This window comes from Hippocampus zosterae, chromosome 4 (assembly GCF_025434085.1).
Source record: "Hippocampus zosterae strain Florida chromosome 4, ASM2543408v3, whole genome shotgun sequence".
In the NCBI taxonomy this organism is placed as follows: Eukaryota; Metazoa; Chordata; class Actinopteri; order Syngnathiformes; family Syngnathidae; genus Hippocampus; species Hippocampus zosterae.
Window position 1 is genome coordinate 17,859,238 of NC_067454.1, and position 21,159 is coordinate 17,880,396.

The window sequence follows — 21,159 nt, forward strand, 5'->3', positions numbered from 1 at the left end:
AAAAGCCACACAGGCACAGGGAGAACATGCCAACTCCACACAGGAAGGCCATAGCCGTACTCTAAACCCGCACCTCTGCACTGTGAGACAGATGTGCTAACCAGTTGTTCCCCGATTGACACAGAAATAGATCATATGAATTCCCTCAACAGAAAAGTGTCACTATGGTGACAGGGCGAATCTTAAAAGTACTTTCAGCTTTAAAGGTGAACTTCATTCAAGCGTGTCTAAACTTTTGAACGAGCATGTCCAACTGTTCAATGTTTCTGTATTTTTGGGAGGAGCTGATTGGGACAATCATAAGAGGTGAGCTGTTTGAGAGAGTCAAATTCACCTGTAAAATAGGGCAGCGGCTAACAATTATTTTAATAATCAATCAGACATTTCCATCCCTAGATTCAAAAACAGGAAATTGTTTTAAATTGACAGCGAAGAAAATGCTCAAGCATAAGTTGATTATGATTCAGTGTTTGTTCTGTAACATGTCTGAAAATTGGCAAAAATGTTCAGAGTTGTTTTCCAAAGTAAAAACAGATGATTGAAAATGTTTTATGTTAATATTTCAACACAATGAAAATATACATCTGCTTTTAAGGAGGTCTTCAGAAGCATTGAGTCTATTTGCTGATGAGAGGCTGAAGTTCCAAGGATTTAGAGAATTCTTAGTTGAGGTTGTATAATGTCTCCAAACAATCAATTGTCAAAATAATTATTGAAAATTCTGATAACCCAAGAGTTGACAATTAATGTTTGCACCACCTCTGTAAAGGTCAAGTACATTTCAGGTTCATCCTCAAACATCAACTGGAAATTAACATCTCAAAGGTTTTTAGAATTGTCTATGTCTGAATAACATTCTGAAAGCTGTACTTGATTTGTTGAACGTACCAAAACAATATATTGTTTTTTCAAAGGTGACCGATTCAGTATGTAAAACTTCATTTATTAACACATCAGTTGAAAATGCAAATAGGCTCAGTCTGTGTATTTTATACAGTCATGTATAGTCTTACCAGAGTCTTCCCTGCGTCATCAAAAAGCGACAAAAGTCACAATAGTTTGACAAAGTAGAGGACGTGAAATGAAAAAAACCCAGAATAAGTCAGTGGTCAGGATCAGGTGAATCATAAAATCCTTGTAGTTAGGAATTAGACCTACGTGTGCGCGCCTGCGCGTGTGTATTTACTTTTCACACTGGGCCATATGACGTCGTATTTTGTGCGCTTGCGTCCTCACAGAGCTACAGTATTCTGTTTACATTAGAAGTAGCGTTATCATTTGTTGTGTAACTCAAACGACTACATAAAAATATTGGATGCGCCGTTATTTAAAAAAAAATAATTAGGCATTACGTCCTGCAGCGTTTTTTTTTCTTTTTTGTTTAGTTTGGTTTCATTTTTTTAAATGTCCTGCAGCGCGTGTCGTGTGTGTGTGTGAGTGTGCGGCATGAGTCACTCAGCCCTGCTGTGATTGGACGGTAGTTTTAGGGACGGGAGGGGTGGAGGCGAAGTAGGAGGACATGGTGACGGGGGGTCAGGTCAATCTCTGTTCCATTCACACGCTCATCTGCAGGCAAGCTACTCATTGACAAACGAGAGCTTCCAGTTCATTCATAAGAGCTGCGCGTAGAACAGCAAAGGAGGAAAGTTGTCAAGGGAAGGACAGCTGACTTCAGATGTTTGACTTGAAGTGAAAACAACAGCACTTAAAACTATTTGGGATGTCCCATGTTGCATGCTGGTGAGTACCATTTATATTGCAGACTAATTCAATGAATTGATCAGCAACCCGTCTGCTTTCTAATTGTAGTCTCCGTCTTGTGTCCCATCAACCGATTTCATAAGGACCTCATACAACCGAACGCTAACCAGGTATTGCTCATACAATCAAACGTTCCATTCTTGCCGAATGTGTTTCAACGCCCCACTCTCTATATCCAGTAGTCCCAGCATGCTGAAGCGCACCAAATACAGCCGTCTGCACAACGATTCAAGGACCTCTCTGGACAATTGGTCTCTTTGCTTGGACTCTGACTTTGCCCATGATCCACCAAGGGATTTTGTACACGATGTCCCATCGCACATTCCCCCGCACGGGCTAAGTGGGCCCCAAGTGGCTGGAAGCATTGATAGGTACCCTGAGTGGAGTGTGCCCAATCCCCCAAAACGACCAATCACCTTCCATTGCATGTGTAGCTTTCCCGAGATGCCCAACTGTCTTTGTTGCCCTCGACATAAGTGCAAGCAATGCTCTTCAGTGGTCCATAGAGTGGTCCACCATCACATCAAGGTGCGTGTATGACTGTTTTGTTTTATGTCAATTGGGGTTAACACTACACCATACTCTATCCACCATCACACACACTTCACGCCCTCCTTTCAGACAGCTTCCTGTGTATACAGTTGTGACTCATCCTGGCTTTGCGCTTGCTGCTACATCTCAGCTGCTGGTGTGTGTGTGTATGTGTGCGCATGTGCGCGTGCACGTGTGTGAGAAACTGGTAACTCTGAATCAAACAATTAAGTGTAGCTCTTCACAACTGTCTTCAAGCACACATACAGTATGTCCTTTACATTCCCACCTTCTCATATCGTCCACATTTGCACTTGTTAATTCTGGATTCTGATATACATGTGAAGGTTTTACTACATTGAGCCAATAGAAATGCACATGTATGGGAAGCCATTTGAACATTTATTCAATGTCCGTGTTTAGAAAATGTCAGAAAAAGCCATGCAGTAGTGGAAGGTAATCCAGTGGTAACTTGACTTTGGAGTGACTTTTTGTCTTCTACTTCCTCGCTTTCATTATTTTGCTGTTGTAAATGGGGAATTTCTCCATTGTGAGACAAATTAAGAGTTTCTTATCTTAAACCTAGTAAAACAGGGAATTACACTGCGTATTTAAAACAGAAACACAGCTTAGCCTTTCAGTCCTGTAGCTTAATGCAAATGCTAAATTGTATCTGTTGCATTGCTTTAACCTTTTAACCAATTCCATTTAATGTTTGAGGAGTGTTTGTTTTCAAAAATTAATTTAATTAAGTCATATTTTTTTCTTAACATATACTATACGTTTTAATGTAATCATGATTTAGGTACGTTTTTTTATTTTCCTGCTGTATATTTACTTAAAGCCACTGTTTTTTCTTTTGAATCCTCCGACAGCACATAATATTGTATTTCTCACTTTAATCCGGAACACGGTTGTGCTTTTCAGTATATGGGTAGTGTGGAGGTGACCCAATCCATGAGAACCCTCGACTTTGACGCAAGGAAACGAGTAACACGGTAGGTTCCGCCGTTACCGCAACATGCCGAATAATACGAATCACGTGTTTTGTCTCAATCTGTGTACTCTTAAAAAAAAACTGCTCGAGAGGAACAGCAAATAGAATGTGTGACATTGTTCTCCTTGCCATTTGATAGTGGCGTCTTACTGCAGAATGCTCAGTTGACATGACTATGGCAACCTCTGTTTGCAAAATTACCGCACAGGGAATTGGCCAGAAAATCCAATTAGGTGAATTTCCTCCTGATGATTTCGCATACACTTATTACGAAAGAGGAAGTTGGAAGAGAGAGGGTAGGAGACTTAAATCCATTATATGCAGTTTGTCTTAAAGGCAAAGAAAAACTTTTCCATGAAAAAGTCAGAAACACAGACGGTATGATCAAGCCTACTGTATATATTTTTGGGGATACAATAATTATTCGATCCCCTGCTGGGTTGATAAATTTGATCGCAGAGAAATTAAGTGTCCTTTTTTTCAGTTTTACTTTTTTTTCATTGAGTATAATAGGCACAATACAGGAGTGCCTTGACGAACAGATTTCATTCATCCTTTCCATCCCCACAAAACCCTTCCGCCCCCAGCAAAATTGTTTGCAATGTGCCACTAAAATAGCACCCTATATTGATGTAAATAACAAAAATTATACAACTGTCACATAAATAGAATGTAAAGTTTGTGCATCATGATTTCATGAAGGCTTTGGCCACCAGGGGATAGTACAATGCACTCGTATGTAATACACAAAGAAGTGTTTCATTGCTAAGTAATATTTGCTTTTCACAGATGACGAATATAAGCCTGTGAGTATTGTTTAAAATGTGTGTCTGCATGTGTTGCTGACCCGTATGTGTTCAAAAATCCCTTGCTTCTTCTGTATATCCCTCCTCCCTTGCCGTACAGCGTCGCACCGCGGCAGTCTAAACCTGTAATGTAGGAATCTAAAAGGTCGCCTCATGTACTAAAACTGCGATCAATGGTAACCAAAATGTATGTTGACATGTTTACTTGTGTTCACATGAGCCTCTGAGAATATTAGCATGAATGATATTAGTATTCTGCATTTTAGGCCGTTTTCTTTTTCACAGAGGCGCTCACTGCAAAGCTTATGTCACTTCACGAGAGAAATGCGTCATCCATAAAATACAAAACGCATGACATGTTTGCTACATTACACAATACGACACTTTGACATATGTGCAAGTGTCTCGCATGCAACCCTTGATGTCTTCATAGCGTATATGCCTGCGCAACGAACCTTATTTCAACACCGTAATTGGCTGTTGCAGATTAGATTGCTCATCAATCAAACAAAAATAAAATTACGTTTTCTTAATATTTTTAATGTGTTGGTGATAAGCAACCTTAGTATTTCACAACACAATAATAGCTAATATGATTACCGGTAAATAAAATAAAAACTTTACTTTTTAAAAATCCAAAGCCTCTAATGGGGAGTGTTGGAGGAGGGCATAAGGGTCTTGGTGGGCGGGCACCAAGAAACATACAACACAGCCAGCTTTCTTAACCAATTGGATTGAATTGTTCACAACTTTTTCAGGTTTCTGTCAACCATTAATAAAATGGGTGTCTGTAGGTACTGGTTAGGGATGGATGAAAACCCACTTCCGTCAAAAAACAACAACGTATCATTCTCCGTCCCGTCCCCCCCCAAATGGGCGTCTGTCTCGAGGACAGAATGCCCATCTCTGCCTTTTACCGTACATATATTCATAATGTGTCCAGCCCTATTACAGAGCATTAAAGTGGGTGAGCTAGTGTCACAGTGGTAATCACACAGACACATTTCTCATTATCAGGGGTGCGCAGAGGGTGGGGTCAATGGGGCACCGGCCACCTGAAGACATTCGTCTGTGATTGCCGGCGATTGGGGAACTCGGCTGTAACTACTGGCCATAAAGTATGGACACATTTTTGTTGGGGTCCATCCACTTTCTTTTGCATGCCACTCCTTCTTTCAAGTGCAATTTCTGTAGTCTTTGAACAATGACTTCACATTGTCTTGTAACATCAGTGCCATTGGCAGTAAAAAAAAGATTCTATTTTACAGCAAGATGCAGGCTACTCTGTGCAACATTTATGGTTATATTATTGAGTTACGTTTGCAGACTCATGACTTTCTGATCAATTGAATTTTCCGGCGAAGCAAAGGTGGAGCTTTGTACATGTAGCCCACTAGTGGGAAGTTCAATCTATAATCTGATGATGGGTTTCTTGGTAAACCGCCTGCATCAAAATTTAGAGTGAAAATGTTTTAACTTCTTCACTCAGACGGATTCTCGGGTTGGATGGGAGAAACATGTGATAACTCTTTTGATGGCCTTTAACAGCGTAACAAGAATGTTAACGAGATCAAAGATCTGGAAAAAACACAAGTTTGGCTTACACAATGGTTATGCAAACGCTTACTGTTATTGTGTTGTGTCATCCTATTCCTAATTTCACAATCTGATGTTTAACAAGACACACTGAAGAGTAATTCTCTTTTGAGGTTTTTTTTTCATTTCTGAAAACAAAACCTATTGTAGAGTGTATTACAGATTTCAAATTTGGATGATGCTTGTGTGTGTGTGTTTGTGTGTGTGTGTGTGTGTGTGTGTGTCATGCAGAGAGGCAATCAACAGACTTTGCAAGATTATTCCGGCCAAGACCACAGTGAAAACAAAGAGTGTAAGGCCCACACCAGCACCGAAGCATTTCACACATCATATTGAAATACACTCATATAATGTTGAAATGTGCTTATTTCCTGAAATACACATTTCGATCGTGCGTGTAACCCCAAAATATTCTGTAGTGTGTGTGTCAGAGATTTTCTCGGACAAAGTTAAAGAAATGACTCGGCACACAGGAAAATTGTCTTCGATATCGGCAGGAGCGGATCTCTGACGGTTTAGTTGCCCCGATGATCACACACTTGAGCTCCCTTCCCGCCAATTCAGACGTTTATTGTAACATACAAGGAAAACACTGCCCCCGGTATTTGCATACAGCATCCCCGGTCTGGCCCCTCGGTAGTGATTGGTTACCTGTTTTTAAACATAGAACCACCAGTACGTTGGCGCCTTTTCTGTCTGGTCTACATCGAATTAACATGTTGCAGACTGCGGATGGCCAATGTCGCTTGGGCGCGACGGGTGTTCTCAACTCGTCTTTTGATGCTCAACTGCTGTTCCCGAATTATTCATTCCCCTTTTGCGACCGAGCTTCGCCCTCTCCCCTGTGATCGCCCACCTGTATTGACGTGCTAATTTTGGACTTCAAAAGCCCTCTATTTGGGGGTGCTGGATATGCACCTAAACGTTTAGATGTGCCCAGATGAAATGACACTTTAAACATGATTCAATATTGCTCATAGATTCCTCTAATAATGTGAGAACATTTCAGTGGTGTGTATGAGTGTTTTCACATTGCTTCTGAGGTTTTCAGTTGTGTGAGAGCGAATGGCGAGTGCGTGTGTTAACTAATGTGTGAGGGAGTATCAGTAAGTGACGACATTTCTGCCGAAGTAGAGCATTGTGTGTATGAGTTTTTCATCAGTGTGTGTATGAGAGTATATGTGCTAATGTGTGAGAGAATATCAGTAACCTGTGAGAGTAATGTGTGAGGGTGTTTCAATATTGCGTGTGTGTGCGTATGTGAGTGTGTGTGAGAGAGCGTTTTAATAGTGTGTGTAGACACTTGAGTTGTATGAGAGTTTTTCAGTACTGTGTATGAGTGGGAAAGTTGAGTGTTTGAGGGCGTTTCACGGTTGTTGGTGAGTCAGGTCATCCTGGATTGTGCCCCTGATGGCCACTCTAATTTAAGCGCCCGCACGCACACACACACACACACACACACACACACACACACACACACACACACACACACACACACACACACACACACACACACACACACACACACACAAACACGCACACACAAATGTCAAAGCACAAAGAGCTTTGCACAAATGAGACTTTTTTTCTGGTCATTGTCAGCCTGAACACAAGCAGCTGTCTTGCGTTCTGGGTCGCTGCAACCTGCAGTTTTCGGGCAGGCGGGTCATCTTCAGCGTCTCCGCAGACACACTCACTCTCCTCGCGGCGTCCTCGCAGGTGACCACTTGAGCACAACACACGACAACGCTGACATGAAACGTACAGCTACCCAAACATTCTCTTTCTCTTTCTCCCGTTCTTTTTTAGAGAATCACCCAGCACTCCATCCAGGCAATTTCCTTCGCCTCAGGGGGAGATCCAGTATGTTTGTGTTTTTTCATGTGACATACACTATGCGCTGCTTTAATTCAATGTACGGTGGCTCGCTTTGCTGCGTTTTGTGCGGAGTATTGAATTATTTTTTCCTGGCCTTTAATTGGTGCTGCCAAGGTCAACAGTGCAAACTTCAGTGTTTTCACCTCACAGTCTGCCTATAAACCAATTACCGGTAGTAAGTTTCCTACATTGTAGGCCAATGGTTGGAAGCACAAATCAAAACAGCTCATATCAGCAGCAGCGTGCCATGTGGCTCAAACTCTGCTTGATAAACATATTTGTATTTGTTTATTTTGTTTCCCTTACCTTTCTTGCTTTAATGGTTCTTGATGAACCCGTCAAAGGCAAATTAGCACAGGAATACAGCCTGTTTATGGATTCACCATCAAAATAGTCTTCTCGAAGCCGGTAAAGAGGTGCGGAAGACGGGCACTGGGACATTTTTCAGAGAGGTTATGCTGAAATGCCAAACAGCCCTAAGGTCAAATATAGAAGGATGATTTTACCTGTTCAGGGTTGAGCTGATTCGGCGACTAGCGAATGAGTACACTTTACGACAGAGCATGGACATTCAAAGGTTGAGGTCCACTAACCACTAATCACGTGTTGTTGGCATCTTGCCTTCCAATCAGCCAATTTACAGAGGACTTCCACTCACCTGACTGCTGCCGTCATCCGCCTTTAACGCTCTGTGGAGCAGTGAGCTGTCTAGCCAACAATGCAACACAGTCTTCCGACATCTGCGCGGGTCAGAGAATATGAAAATAAGCTGGTGCTGGATGAGCTAGCGGTTAGCCGAGCTAGCGTTAGTCATTCTGGTCACCACTAGTTTCAAAAGATTCATACTATCTTCGTTGCTGGGAAATTGTGTTGTTATAACTCAACTTTATCGCGACATTTGTCGTTTTACGACACCGAAAGCAACACTTTTTTGGGGTATATTTTTGAATTGATGGACAGTGTTTTATTCTCTCATAATAACCCTTTCGGGGACAGCGGTTACGACAATGGACAGCTTCTCATGTTAGTAGGTTACAGTGTGCTTGAAAGGGTTAAACACAGTGATAATCCAGATACTTTTTTAAGAATAGCCTTTTTTGTCGACATAAAATGGGCTTACTGTTGTATTTTTATCTTGGTCATTATGGTGGTCCCAACAATTTTTTTGATGCAGTTCATGGTGTAAAAAGAAGCACTGCACTAAAAATATTGAAACATATTCATGCACTAATGTGTTTGCAGGACATGGAAGACTACATTGCCTATATAGCCAAAGATCAAGTCAGTCACAGAGGTACAGTGGATCTCTGTTTTTGTCTCCGATCACAATGTTGCTCTTTGTATTCCTTACTTCTTTTGGTCTACTTGTAAGCGTGTCACATCCTGGAGTGTCCTCAAGGCCGAGCAGCAGAGGTCATCCATAGCATAAGTTGGGCCTTTGAGTCTCGCTTCAAACAGCTTCTTTGTCACGCGCCATCATTCGTCTCTGCTGATCCCAGGTCAGCGTCACCGGAAAGATTGTCTTTCCTGCTCTTGATGGTTGCTTGGTTTTCTTGGTTTTTCAATTTGTCTATTTACCCCGGCAGTAAAAAAAAGAAAAAAAATGAAATCCAATGCTACTTAGACAAGTATTACTTCCAGAAAAATGAAATGACAAACAGATGAATCACATTGCCCCCATGAGTTCTTAGAAATTCAGATCATAATTCCTTTTCTGCGTGCAGATCAAATCACAGAATGTGCAACAAATGGATCCCAGATGACAATTTCATGGGACCGAAAGATGTTGATGAGGATGACGAAGGTGAGAACGGCGAGCATAATCACGACTACAATGTGACTCGAGGGAAGATGCCACCCTTTGGTGGAGTAGAGGACCAATGGGTCACAAGGGCAGAGAAGGAAAAGGTAATCGTACAAAAACAAATTCGCATTTCAGTGAACTCTTTAATAGACTAATATGATGAACGTCAAAGTAAAGTTGATTAACTGAAATTATTTTCAGTGCAGTACAGTGGTTCTCAACAAACATTTCAATAGACGGGCATAGAAAAAAAAACATTAAAATACAATTGTAACACGTACATGGACCTAATTGTAATTATCATCATTGCACAGACACGCAAGTACACACGCCATACTGAAATATAAATATATATATCATGTGCCCCCTTGTTATGGTGGCGGGATCTTGGCTTTATACTCCCGGCAGGGAACCAGGTCCTAGTTCAAGGATCAGAAAAAGTATGGGTCAAAAGACCCCGATGCAGTTCAGTAGTGTGAGTAAGCGCGCTACATTATTGTATGTAGGAACGTTTCAGTGGTGTGCGTTAATTGTTATTAGTTCTCATAATTTTGATGAGACGTGACTTTGGCGTGAGCTAAAATAACAAAACAAAACAAATGCAGCTCTGCCTTGATAAAAGGTCACTTTGTGCCGTGAGGTTGGATCTCAAAACACTTTTATCTCAAATCATCTATCCCCTATTGATTGCAATTCGTCCCTTCGAGCAAGATAAAAATGCTCTCAATTGTCCATCGGTTTCAATCTGAGTGTGAATGGTTGTTTGTCAAAAAACGTATGCCCTGCTATTGGCTAGGAACCAATCCAGGGTGTACCTCGCCTCTTGCCTAATGTCGGGTAGAATAAGCTTCAGCTCACCCGGGACTCTAATGATGACAAATGGTATTCATCTTGGCTGTATGGACGGATGGAGTTGTTCACAAAATTAAGTTCTTTTGATGAGGAAGACTTGAGGTATGAGTCAAATTTGCAGAATTGTAATTGAGTCATCATTTTATTTTGGAAAGTGGACTACTGTCTGATGCTTAAAGGGACAGTGTGTAAAAAAATTGTTGATTTTTCAATGCTCATTATTTCAAAAACACAGCGTGTTTCAATCAGATGCAAAACTATTTCATATCAACGTACATTACTCACAATTTTTAAAACAATTAAACGAATGGCTTTTTCTTATACAGTAAATCATTTAGTCTTTGTTTGAATGACTCTCCCTTTGTTGTTTCAGGTTGGTTCCGCTACTTCTGTTTCACTCTATGAGAATTGTTCCATCACACTGGATACAGATGCTCTCACAACAGGTACACCACACCTCTTTGAGTCAGATACATAAACTTGCTGACAAATATTTCTTTCAATTATTATTTTATCCATACTTCTTTGAAATGTTTCACATCTTTTTGTGGGTGCCAGGACTGTCATTGAATTTTGGAATTTTCAGGATAAACGTACAAATCTGTCAGCTCATGTTGCTTCCGCTCTTCTCACTAGAGAAGGCTACAATACGTTGAGTTTTGAGTGACTCAACTTTTTGGTTACACAAGCTATTACAAGAAAACATACACTAACAAGACTGAAAAAAATGGAAAAAAATCTCACAGAACATTAGCTGTGTTGTCGCTTCGGTCCAGGTATATGTGTAAAAAAAGATTCTGGTCAAAGGACTGATTTTACTCCTTTCCTTAAATAAAAGTCAATAGTACTGGTACCTGGAAATCTACATAAGTGGACTAACAAAGTATTTTACTACACTGATTGTTATCCGCTACCCTTCTGCTTTAGACCCTTTACAGTCTGAGATGAGGAGTATACATTGTTCTCTTTCTTGTGGAACATACATCCAGAACCTGATCCAGGAGGAGGGTTGGTTTCATGGCAGGTGGATATTTTGTTTTTTTTCGTTGTCTGCATGACTATTATACTGCCTCCCAGTGGTCAAGGCGGCCACACCAGATCAAATTATGATGTACACACAATATAACGATACTCCCAGTCATATATTCTTTCTCCTAAGCATAGAATGACTAATATTAATGCCGCACTGTTGAGTTGAGAGAGGAGCTGAGATGTTTCAATCAATAGTCTTCTACTGCCCCCAGGTGACTAAGGCGGGCACAAGAGAAATAGCAGCTCAATGGCTATTCAAATTATGCAGAATATTTTACTGCTCTGTGTTTTTATGAAATAGACTGCTAGCGAGTTCCGTTATTCATTCCTAAAACCACAAACATACATGTATTTTTTTTGGGGGGGGGCGCCTAGAACGAATGAAAGACATTTATCATTCATTTCAGTGGGGGAAAGATAATTAGTAGCTAACATTTCACAAGGATCTCATACTGATTTTCAATTTTGCAACGGCCATTTAAAAAATCAAGAAATGACTTGCTCTAGATAAAGGACAGTATTTTTGTAATACTGCGATTTTTTACTCAGGTTAAGAAGAGAGCAGGCCGAGTCACTTCTGTCTTGTGATGGAGACTTCCTGGTCCGAGAGAGCAGCTCGGCTTGCGGTCAATATGTGCTCTGTGGAATGGATGGAAGCACAGTTCGACACCTGTTGCTGGTCGATCCACATGGCCAGGTTGGCACCACAAAAACAGAACATGAACTCGAATCAGGATCTTTACTTCTTAATATTCATCATTTCTGTGTGTGTATGTGCTTGTGGGCAGGTTCGGACCTGTGACCAGGTTTTTCGTAGTGTGGGTCACCTAGTCCGGTTCTACATGCGCAGCCAGATACCCATCATGACTGGGAGCAACCGGCTTTGCCTCAAACAGCCAATCCTGCGGAAGCATTAACATAAACATGGAGGCGCATCTGCATCTCTAATGGCTATATGGACATCCGTTTGACCTTTTATTCCATATCCTTCATATCCAGCTCAAGGTCCATGTACTAGTGAGGATAAGGGGTTCAGAAAATGGATGGATGTCTATTATCTAAGTAACTCAGAATTACTTTAAATGTTTGGTCTATATTTGGTGAATTACTGGGAGATATCGTGGCACATCAACTTGATTCATTTGGAGTCTACATATTGGTCATTTGAAACTCTGTTAAAGGTACAACATGCCTTTCTCTGCACAGTATTGATCACATCCACTTTGTGCCTGTCTGGCTTTCTAAGCACAAGCACCAGTGTTTTTATGTCCCAAGGTATCCAGACTGTATGCTAGTTTGGTCATGCAGTGGAGAAAAAAGATGATTGTAAATTTTCAGAACGCCAGTTCCTATCAAATTCCCGTTGGAAATAATGTGAATGGTTTCTTGAGATGGTGAATTTTAGGGGTTAGCAAGGTATAATCATCATAATTATAAATTATATTCGATCAAACCCCTCTTCATTAGTGTTACAAAAATTGAAGAAATTGAAGTTTTTTAAAAATTGTTATTCAAATGTCTAAGGACAGCAAGAGATCACTGTCGGTGTCATAGAATTATATTTTTAAGAGAACCTTCAAAGCTAGCATTGCCTTGATTGACCGTTCTGATTTTCCATTAATCCATCCATCTAATCACTCGATTTGTAATGCCCTTTGTCTTTGTGATATAATGCACAGCTTCGTTGCTCCTGTTTCATGTTGTTATCATTGAAAAAAATGCTCTTGTATCACTTTCCTTTGATGAATCGTTTGCCTCGCAGAAAAGTGATTATACTTATGTAGTTATAATTATGTTCCAATTATGTAGTGCACGATTGGAAAAGAGTTTTTGACAAAAATAATCTTTGTACGAAATACTGGAACATGCACTCATTGTGTAAATTATTTAAAATACTAAATATCTAAATAGCAACCCCTCAAATGCTCACCTTTATGACCAGCCTACATGTCAAACATAACATAAAACAAGTTTTACAGCATTTCTTTTTGTTTGATTTGCTATCATTTTGAAGATGTCTTCTGTAATTGCTGGAACATGTTTTATCACAGAGATATTTTAAATAGCAGTACCAGTAGTTCTATTTTTCATATTGTGTCAATGTTTTCAGCTGTAATGGAGTTGTCATTGAAAAAAATGCTCTTGTATCACTTTCCTTTGATGAATCGTTTGCCTTGCAGAAAAGTGATTATACTTATGTAGTTATAATTATGTTCCAATTATGTAGTGCATAATTGGAAAATAGTTTTTGACAAAAATAATCTTTGTACGAAATACTGGAACATGCACTCATTGTCAGGGGTGTCCAAACTTTTCGCCAAGGGGGCCAGATTTTATGTGGTAAAATGTCGGGGGGCCGACCTTGGCTGACATTCTTTACATTGAACAACAATATTGTTCAACAAATTTTAGTAAGCCAGTCTGTTTCACATTTCCATTTTTATTTTAATTTCAACAATCTTAAGAATTTCTTTTGGTTCATTTGAAACAGGTATATCACATGCAACTGCTTATTCACTTGACTTTTTCTTAAACAGAAGTCTCCTGAGTGCAAATTGATTGATTTGAAACATAAAATGTATCACCATGACTTTTCAATAGTCACAAAACCTTTGACTCGAACAACAGGGAAATGAACAAGCAATACACATATCCACAACTGCAAGGATCATTTGAAATATGACATATCAGTCAATATAAACACGGAGTGATGTCTTCTTAACTCGTGAGTGATGCCCTCTAGTGTCTAAATGCTATTACTCATTTAGTGAATGCTATTACTCATTTAGCCACTAGAGGGAAGCAGTACTCTATAAAACATCACTCAACAGTCTACGAGACCTCAGTCAATGCAACACGTGTTCCATTGCGCCCAACCTGCGGGCCAGACGGCACTGATTTTATGACAGGGGCCGAGGGCCGGATGAAATTTGACCGCGGGCCGGACTTTGGACATGTGGTGTAAATTATTTAAAATACTAAATATCTAAATAGCAACCCCTCAAATGCTCACCTTTATGACCAGCTTACATGTCAAACATAACATAAAACAAATTTTACACCATTTTTTTGTTTGTTTGATTTGCTATCATTTTGAAGATGTCTTCTGTAATTGCTGGAACATGTTTTATCACAGGGATATTTTAAATGGCAGTACCAGTAGTTCTATTTTTTCATATTGTATCAATGTTTTCAGCTGTAATGGAGTGTGTTCCTCAAACCAGTGCAGCCTCACATTCATGTTACCAGCAGAATTTGTCTATTCATGTCAGCGTTTTAGCTACATTTGCTCTTGACAGGTTAGCACAGCATCTAGCAAAGGTGGAATATCGCCACACTTGAGCAATAAAAAATAATCCCAAATTATCAGTGATTTGCATCTCAGTGACTTTATTAACCCTTTCAGGGACAGTGGTTACTGCAGTGGACATCTTACCATGTTATTAGGTGTGCATACAGTGTGCATGAAAGGGTCAAATTAATATTCAAATAAAATTGAAATGTGTTGATATAATTGTATTACTTAACAATATTTACTGAACAGATGTTTTCAGGTACCTGAGTATATGTAACAGAGTGAGGCCAAGCACAGCAAAATATATGGAATAGCAAATATAAAAACTATATATCATTAATGTTAACATTTGAGCTGGATTTGATTTTATATACGTATATATTTAACCAATTTTCTTAAAAACAAAAAAATACCAAATGTTCCATTATTCATGGTCTCTTTTAGCCACATGATGGCGCTGATGTTTTTGCTGGTAACTTGAACAGAGTGAAACCTTCCGTGGCCCTCCTTGGGATTTCGCTGTTGTGCTTGTTGACGTTGCTCTCCTTTCCTTCACTTTCAAACATCTGGCCACTTTGTCACATTTCGAAGTAAAAGATAACTGACTGCGTGCCAAAAACTATGAAGTTGATTATTTTTGGGGCCCTTCAGAAGAGAGCCACCGAGGGAGGCCTGGAGATACAATCACAACATTTGCATACCTTCCAAACTTCCCACAATACTTTGCAGTGTCTCTTCTGCTGGCTCAAAAGCGTGCGCCTTCACGCCGTGCATAGGTTAAACACAATAATAGTGTCTGCGCCTAATCAGATTGTGTCCTAGCCAAACTAAGACTCGGACATCCAAAAACAACTGATGCTGAACGTGTGCATTTCACTAATTTGGTTGCCTTTCTTTCGACTCCCAGTGCTTTCCCAGCTTCGTGATGTCCCTGCAGAGTCTCTCTGAGTCACAGGGACCTCGCCCGAAGCACGACTCACCAGGAACAACAGTGAGCTCGCGTGTCAGGTAGAGTACATGTTTCAGTCACTTAGTGGGAGTTCACCACTCATGTCAGAGCATTGGTATGGAAAGACATTGGAGAACTGTATTCCATGTCACTGATAGCTCCATAGCAAGAATATCAGGGAAAAAATGCTCAACCAGCTTTTTGAAAAGCTTTGACTCCGTATTCCATTCTCAAATGGCATCCCATTAAGCGCTGATTAGATTTTAGGAATCTCAGCAAATAATCTCTTTGAAGTTCCATGTCGAGATAAATTACAATCAAAGTCATTTATAAGACACTTACTGTTTATAAGCCTGTTTGTGTGTTTCAGCAGCTGTTTGAACTGAAAAGCTGCATTTTTAACATTGTTTGTGGGAAACAAATGGTGTAATTGATTTTGTTTCATAAACTGTACTGTGTTTGTGCCAAATCTGTTTCGAAATCTCCCTAATTTAAGAAAATATGAAAAATCCTTGTGAAAGAGGAACCCCAGCCCAAAGTTTTCTTTACAGTGATATGTGCTGTGTGCCTCCACGAGTCTAAACACGGCATGCCGATTCTAATTGTGTTTGTGGAATATGAGTTAAGCAGTAACATCTGAGCCCTGAGCAACTGTGATGTCATTTTCAGTCGACAGCTCTCGTGGCAAAATGGTCACCCCAGAGATGGACAAAAAAGGGCGGAGTTTGCTGCTGAACTCTTATTCCACAAACACAATACTAACCACAATGCCATGTTTAGACTAGTAGGGCTGCACAGATTTTATTATCGTGAAGAAAATTTCGAGGTTGCCTCCCCCTTAACATTTTGCAAGAATTTCTTGGTTGCATAAATAGATTTGTTTTTCTAAATGAAGGAATCTTACAAACAACATGCATGAACCCTTACCAGTTTGAACTGATGTAAAAATAGAGTTTACATGGTAGGACGTTATCATTTTTATGTCACTGAAGGACAGAGTTTACAAAAACCTTTCAACTCAAGGCCTAAATTAGACATGGTGTTCCTTGGTACCCAAACTGACATATACGAATACTCATCATAAAAAAAGCACGATATGGGCTTTCATTTAAGGCCCAAAATATATTCCGTTTATCCATTAAAAATAGATTTATTATTGAATATTGTTGGTCATGATGATGGTACTTATTAAAAGGTTGACAACCACTGCAGACAGTTTAGGCGGTGTTTTGAATCATATACATGCAAGAATGCTCACGATGATTGACAGTCTCAAATAAAAACACCAATGATGGGATCTACAGTATTTCCTCTTGCTAATTTCAACAGCAATACACATGTACCCCCACCGCCCTCCAAACCAACTTTAATTTATGACACCGTGTGTGTGTGTGTGTGCGCGCGTGTTGCGCTCTGAATCCTTTGCAGAATTGACTTGAGGGCTTCGCTTGATATACAAATATGACAAAGTGTTACCAGACCCTACAGCGCCTTAATGGAACAATTTGAGTCATAAAAGGGTCCAGAGTACAAGAGCATGAAATTGTTCCTCAACTGAATGTTATCAGTGTCGCACAGAGTTCACATCTCGAAGGAAACTAAACAACGCTGGCAACACTTACTCTCATGGCACAAACCAGCTCATGTTCCTGTGCGGACAGGAGAAGGAGGAGCAGTCATGTGACGCTTTGCAAACACAAAAACAAAGACGGCACACCACTTTTGGGTGTATTTGTGTGTGTGTGCGTGTGTATGTGTGTGTATGCCTGCCTGCTTTCCTGATTCAAGTCAGGAGCCAGTGAGGCCATGCTTAGCGCCGTGTGTGTGTGTGTGTGTGCGTGTGTGTGTGTGTGTGTGTGTGTGTGTGTGTGTGTGTGTGTGTGTGTGTGTGTGTGTGTGTGTGTGTGCGTGCGTGCGTGCATGTCTGCCTGTCTGTGTGTGATATACAATACAATGCAATACAATACATGCTGATTTATATAGCGTTTTCACAACAGCGTCAGCTGTAACAAAGCGCTTAACAAAACAGTTAACATCAAGTAAAACAATAAACACAACACATAACATAAAACACAGACAGTCATGCAGGCATAACCACTTTTCCATCACACGCTTTGTTGTTTGAAGCAGTTTGAGATGAAAGAGGAGAAGAGAGAGAGAGTGAGAGAACGAGAAAACTCCCCATCATGAAGGACCTTCGGGGAAATCATTTGCTTGATCGATAGATTTCTTTTTTTAAGCTTAGCAATCAATCAGTCATTTCCGTAAATACAACAAAGATAAAGCCAAAAATAAACACATTACTAAAATGCTCTCATACACACCAGTGAAATGCATATTTCAGGATACGAGATGAGCATATTTTAGTGAGATGTGTGGGAGGATTCGGTTGTGTAAGAGTTACCAGGAGGCTAAAATGTGAGAGTTTCAGTGGCAGAGCATTTCAAATTGTTTCAGCAGTGTGTTTATAAAAAAAAGTCGGTAGTGTGTTTTAGTAGTGTGTGTGTGTGTTTTCCAATAGTCTACTGTACATTATATCACCAAAAAAAGAAAAAAAATTCTGTAGTGTGGGAGATTTTAGCAGTGCCTGTGACAGCATTCGTTTGTGTGTGTGCTTGTGTGTGTGTGAGAGAGAGAAGACATTTCAGTTGTGTATCAGTATTGTATATCAGAGAAAGTTTTCATTTTAGTCATCACTATGAGAGCATTTCAGTTGTGTGTGCAAGAGCTCCGAATGTGAGAATGTTTCAGCAGTGTATAAACTGGAATAGGGTATGTACGTCTACATTCATCATCACTCAAATCATATTCATGTTTCAACAACATGAATATGATTGTATTTTGTGCATTTATAATGGTGGCGAGACATGATTGTAATGCATGCAACCAACGCCCATACTTTTCTAGTGTAAATCAGACTCTCTTTTTCAGTGAACGTGAAAGTGTTTCTGTAGTGAACAAGAGGGCAGAAAAAAACCCTGGAAATATGTGTGAGAGCATTTCAGTAGTGTGGTTTAGTATTGTCGGTAAGAAGTAATTGTGAATGATTACGGCCTCCAGTGGGATTTACCTCTCTGTGCTCCACCCTAGCATGATGAATGTTTTCTGATCAATGTATGGACAGTTGGCCTGGGATTGGAAACACACATTTACTGTCTGTACACACACACACACACACACACACACACACACACACACACACACACACACACACACACACACACACACACACACACACACACGCACACACACACACACACACACACACACACACACACACACACACACACACACACACACACACACACACACACACACTGTGCTGGAATTCCTTTACTTCGTCCAAATCTCCATCTTTCCACTGTCTTTTTATCGCTGCATCAATGGAAAATAGGTCATTGCTGGTTGAAGTCATTAGCTTCTGCTTCAAGTCTGCATGTCACTGTGTGTGTGCGCGAGTGTGATGAAGGGAAGTAAGGGAGTGGAACATTGCAGCACGAGACAACAGAGGGACTGAAGACATCGTGGAGTTCCAATTTTTCTCTTGTCTGCTTCTCTGCCTGAGTTCATTTCTCTTTGCTGTCTTCTGTTTCAGTTTCCGGTGCGTTCTAGTTGGAAAGAGAGAATGTTTTGCACCAAATAACAACTCAAAAAATATGACTTTCCATGTACCACCTTCATGACTGACATTTACTGGGAATAATCGCATGGACTAAAGAGTTCAACAGCAATGAGGCAGAGGTTTTAGTCCTACAAAGTTTAGCGCTGGCGTCAGGCTGGGACCACATGAGTCATAATTTGGTGAATTTCACATTTTTCAAAACTCTAACCTATCGGTCAGTGTGCATGTGGAGGTCTGAGTTCTACAACTTTTTGACCAATCTAATGTGTTGGACAAGGCTTCGCTCTTTGACAATGCAATCTTAACGGTTGAACCATCATGCCGTTTTTGAGTGACTATTTTGGAACGACAAGATTTCAGTCCAACGCTGGCGATATGGAATATAACTGTTATGCATTGTAACATTATGCAGTTTGAACATTCACAATGTAAAGATATGAAACAAACTGTGCTTAATCAATATGGTCCGATAAAATGTATTGCACGTAAAATCCAAACCAAAAATTGTATCTTCAAAAACGTTTAGAACAAGCAGTCCTATAAGATTCCATGAAAATGTATTGCACTTAAAAGTTAAAGACAACTGAACGGTACGTTGCACTTTTCTTATCATTTCTTTCTAAATTCTCCTGTTCTGAATTCTGTGTTTGGCGAGGCTTGCACACCATTAGGGAAGGAATGTTACTACTTTTGGGAGTGTCCCGTTAAGATGTGCTGCGGCCCTGCAATTGACTGCCGACCACTCCAGGTATGCCGTCCCACAAAGGTCAGCTGACATTAGCTCCAACTCACCTTTGACTCGAAATAGCATCATAATGGATGAAATAAAAAGTAATCAAATTTTAAACGTTTTTTAAAATGATAGATTGTTTAATAATGACTTCCAACCATTATTTTCTACAGTGCACTCCGCTTAATAGAACACCATTGGGCCGAAGCGCTTCTGTTCTACTAAGCGGAGTTTCTATTAACCGGAGATGGTCATCAGACACGTCGACGACCAAGTTATGCACGCAGAAAAACCCCTGCTGACGAGTTAGAAGAGATATTTCGACTGTGGACGTCCATATCTTTAATCAAACAACACTGCTTCAGTCAAACATCTCAAATCACGAGAAAAATTTCGTTACTTTTGTCTGGAAACAGGAGTCCGTAATTTTGCGGTTGACTTCCCTCTCAATGCGCTGGATAAGAGGGAAGTCCTGGAAACCGCGGGCGTACATACCTTCTGAGAATCCGGCAATGCATCGTATCGTCTGAGTACAGTATGTCCTTCTTATCCGCAGGTGATAGCCCTCGTCTCTTGAATGAAGTTGAAGCCATTGTGACGTGCGTGTGTCTATGTGTGGAGTGACGCGTGCTACCTGTTATACGGCTAGAACGACACATTGCGCAACATTGTATGGCGTAATCGTAGGCGCAACAGCATAGCAGTGGTATCGCGTTTTCTCGCGATAGTGGTATCGCGATTGCTACACTTCGAAAACCACTAGTTTACAATTTTCATTGCTTACGGCCTGTTCTATTAAGCGGAGATCTGTTCTACTAAGCGGAGTATCTTTATAGGAAATTGCATTAGGCAAATCCGTTCCAGAGCCTTTTGCTCTATTAAGCGGATTACTCTATTAACCAGAGTTCTATTAAGCGGAGTGCACTGTATTTTGAAGAAGCAGTGGTGAGAAATGGGCTGCTAGCTCCTGGCCAAATATATTTTCTCCTGCTTCAAAAACTATTTAGGAAACTATGCATTTCATCGAATGATACATCGTAATATCTAACATAAATACACACTGACTGATTGTTTTTATGTGCGTCTCAACTCTGATTAGCAGAATTTATGGTCCTTTTGATTTTGTTCTCCTTTGAATGAGCTGTTATCACAACTTTAGTTGACCTCTTTTATACTTCCAAAACTGTCTTCTGTCAAATATCAACGGAAAGCAAGTGCCGCGAGTCATACTTGTGCTTTTCTTCCATTCGCATGACATTAGATGTAAAATATGCATAAATATGATAGATTTTGTCATGTGACGATG

At 40.2% G+C, this 21,159-nt stretch overlaps 1 protein-coding gene across 4 annotated transcripts; it reads left to right on the top strand.

Moving 5' to 3' along the window:
• Positions 1-1,548: 1,548 nt before the first annotated feature.
• LOC127599637 (SHC-transforming protein 3-like) lies at positions 1,549-14,620 on the top strand. 4 transcript variants are annotated; one of them, XM_052063725.1, is made up of 15 exons: positions 1,549-1,740; positions 1,810-1,871; positions 1,941-2,289; positions 3,220-3,290; positions 5,923-5,983; positions 7,294-7,410; positions 7,501-7,554; positions 8,812-8,863; positions 8,942-9,068; positions 9,294-9,477; positions 10,599-10,671; positions 11,153-11,249; positions 11,807-11,954; positions 12,046-13,334; positions 14,421-14,620. In XM_052063725.1, the coding sequence occupies exons 1-14, from the start codon at positions 1,735-1,737 to the stop codon at positions 12,172-12,174; spliced, it is 1,530 nt and encodes a 509-aa protein (XP_051919685.1). In that variant the 5' UTR covers positions 1,549-1,734; the 3' UTR covers positions 12,175-13,334; positions 14,421-14,620. The 4 variants fall into 4 exon arrangements, with proteins under 4 accessions (XP_051919685.1, XP_051919686.1, XP_051919687.1 ...); XM_052063726.1 differs by having other exon boundaries at positions 1,944-2,289; XM_052063727.1 differs by having other exon boundaries at positions 1,845-1,871.
• Positions 14,621-21,159: the final 6,539 nt, after the last annotated feature.

What these genes read in the sequence shown, in the direction of transcription:
- LOC127599637 (XM_052063725.1), top strand. An exon ending in AGATCAAGTCAGTCACAGAG is followed by an intron (nt 8,864 to 8,941) that starts GTACAGTGGATC and finishes TCTACTTGTAAG; the next exon opens with CGTGTCACATCCTGGAGTGT. An exon ending in TTCGTCTCTGCTGATCCCAG is followed by an intron (nt 9,069 to 9,293) that starts GTCAGCGTCACC and finishes TTCTGCGTGCAG; the next exon opens with ATCAAATCACAGAATGTGCA.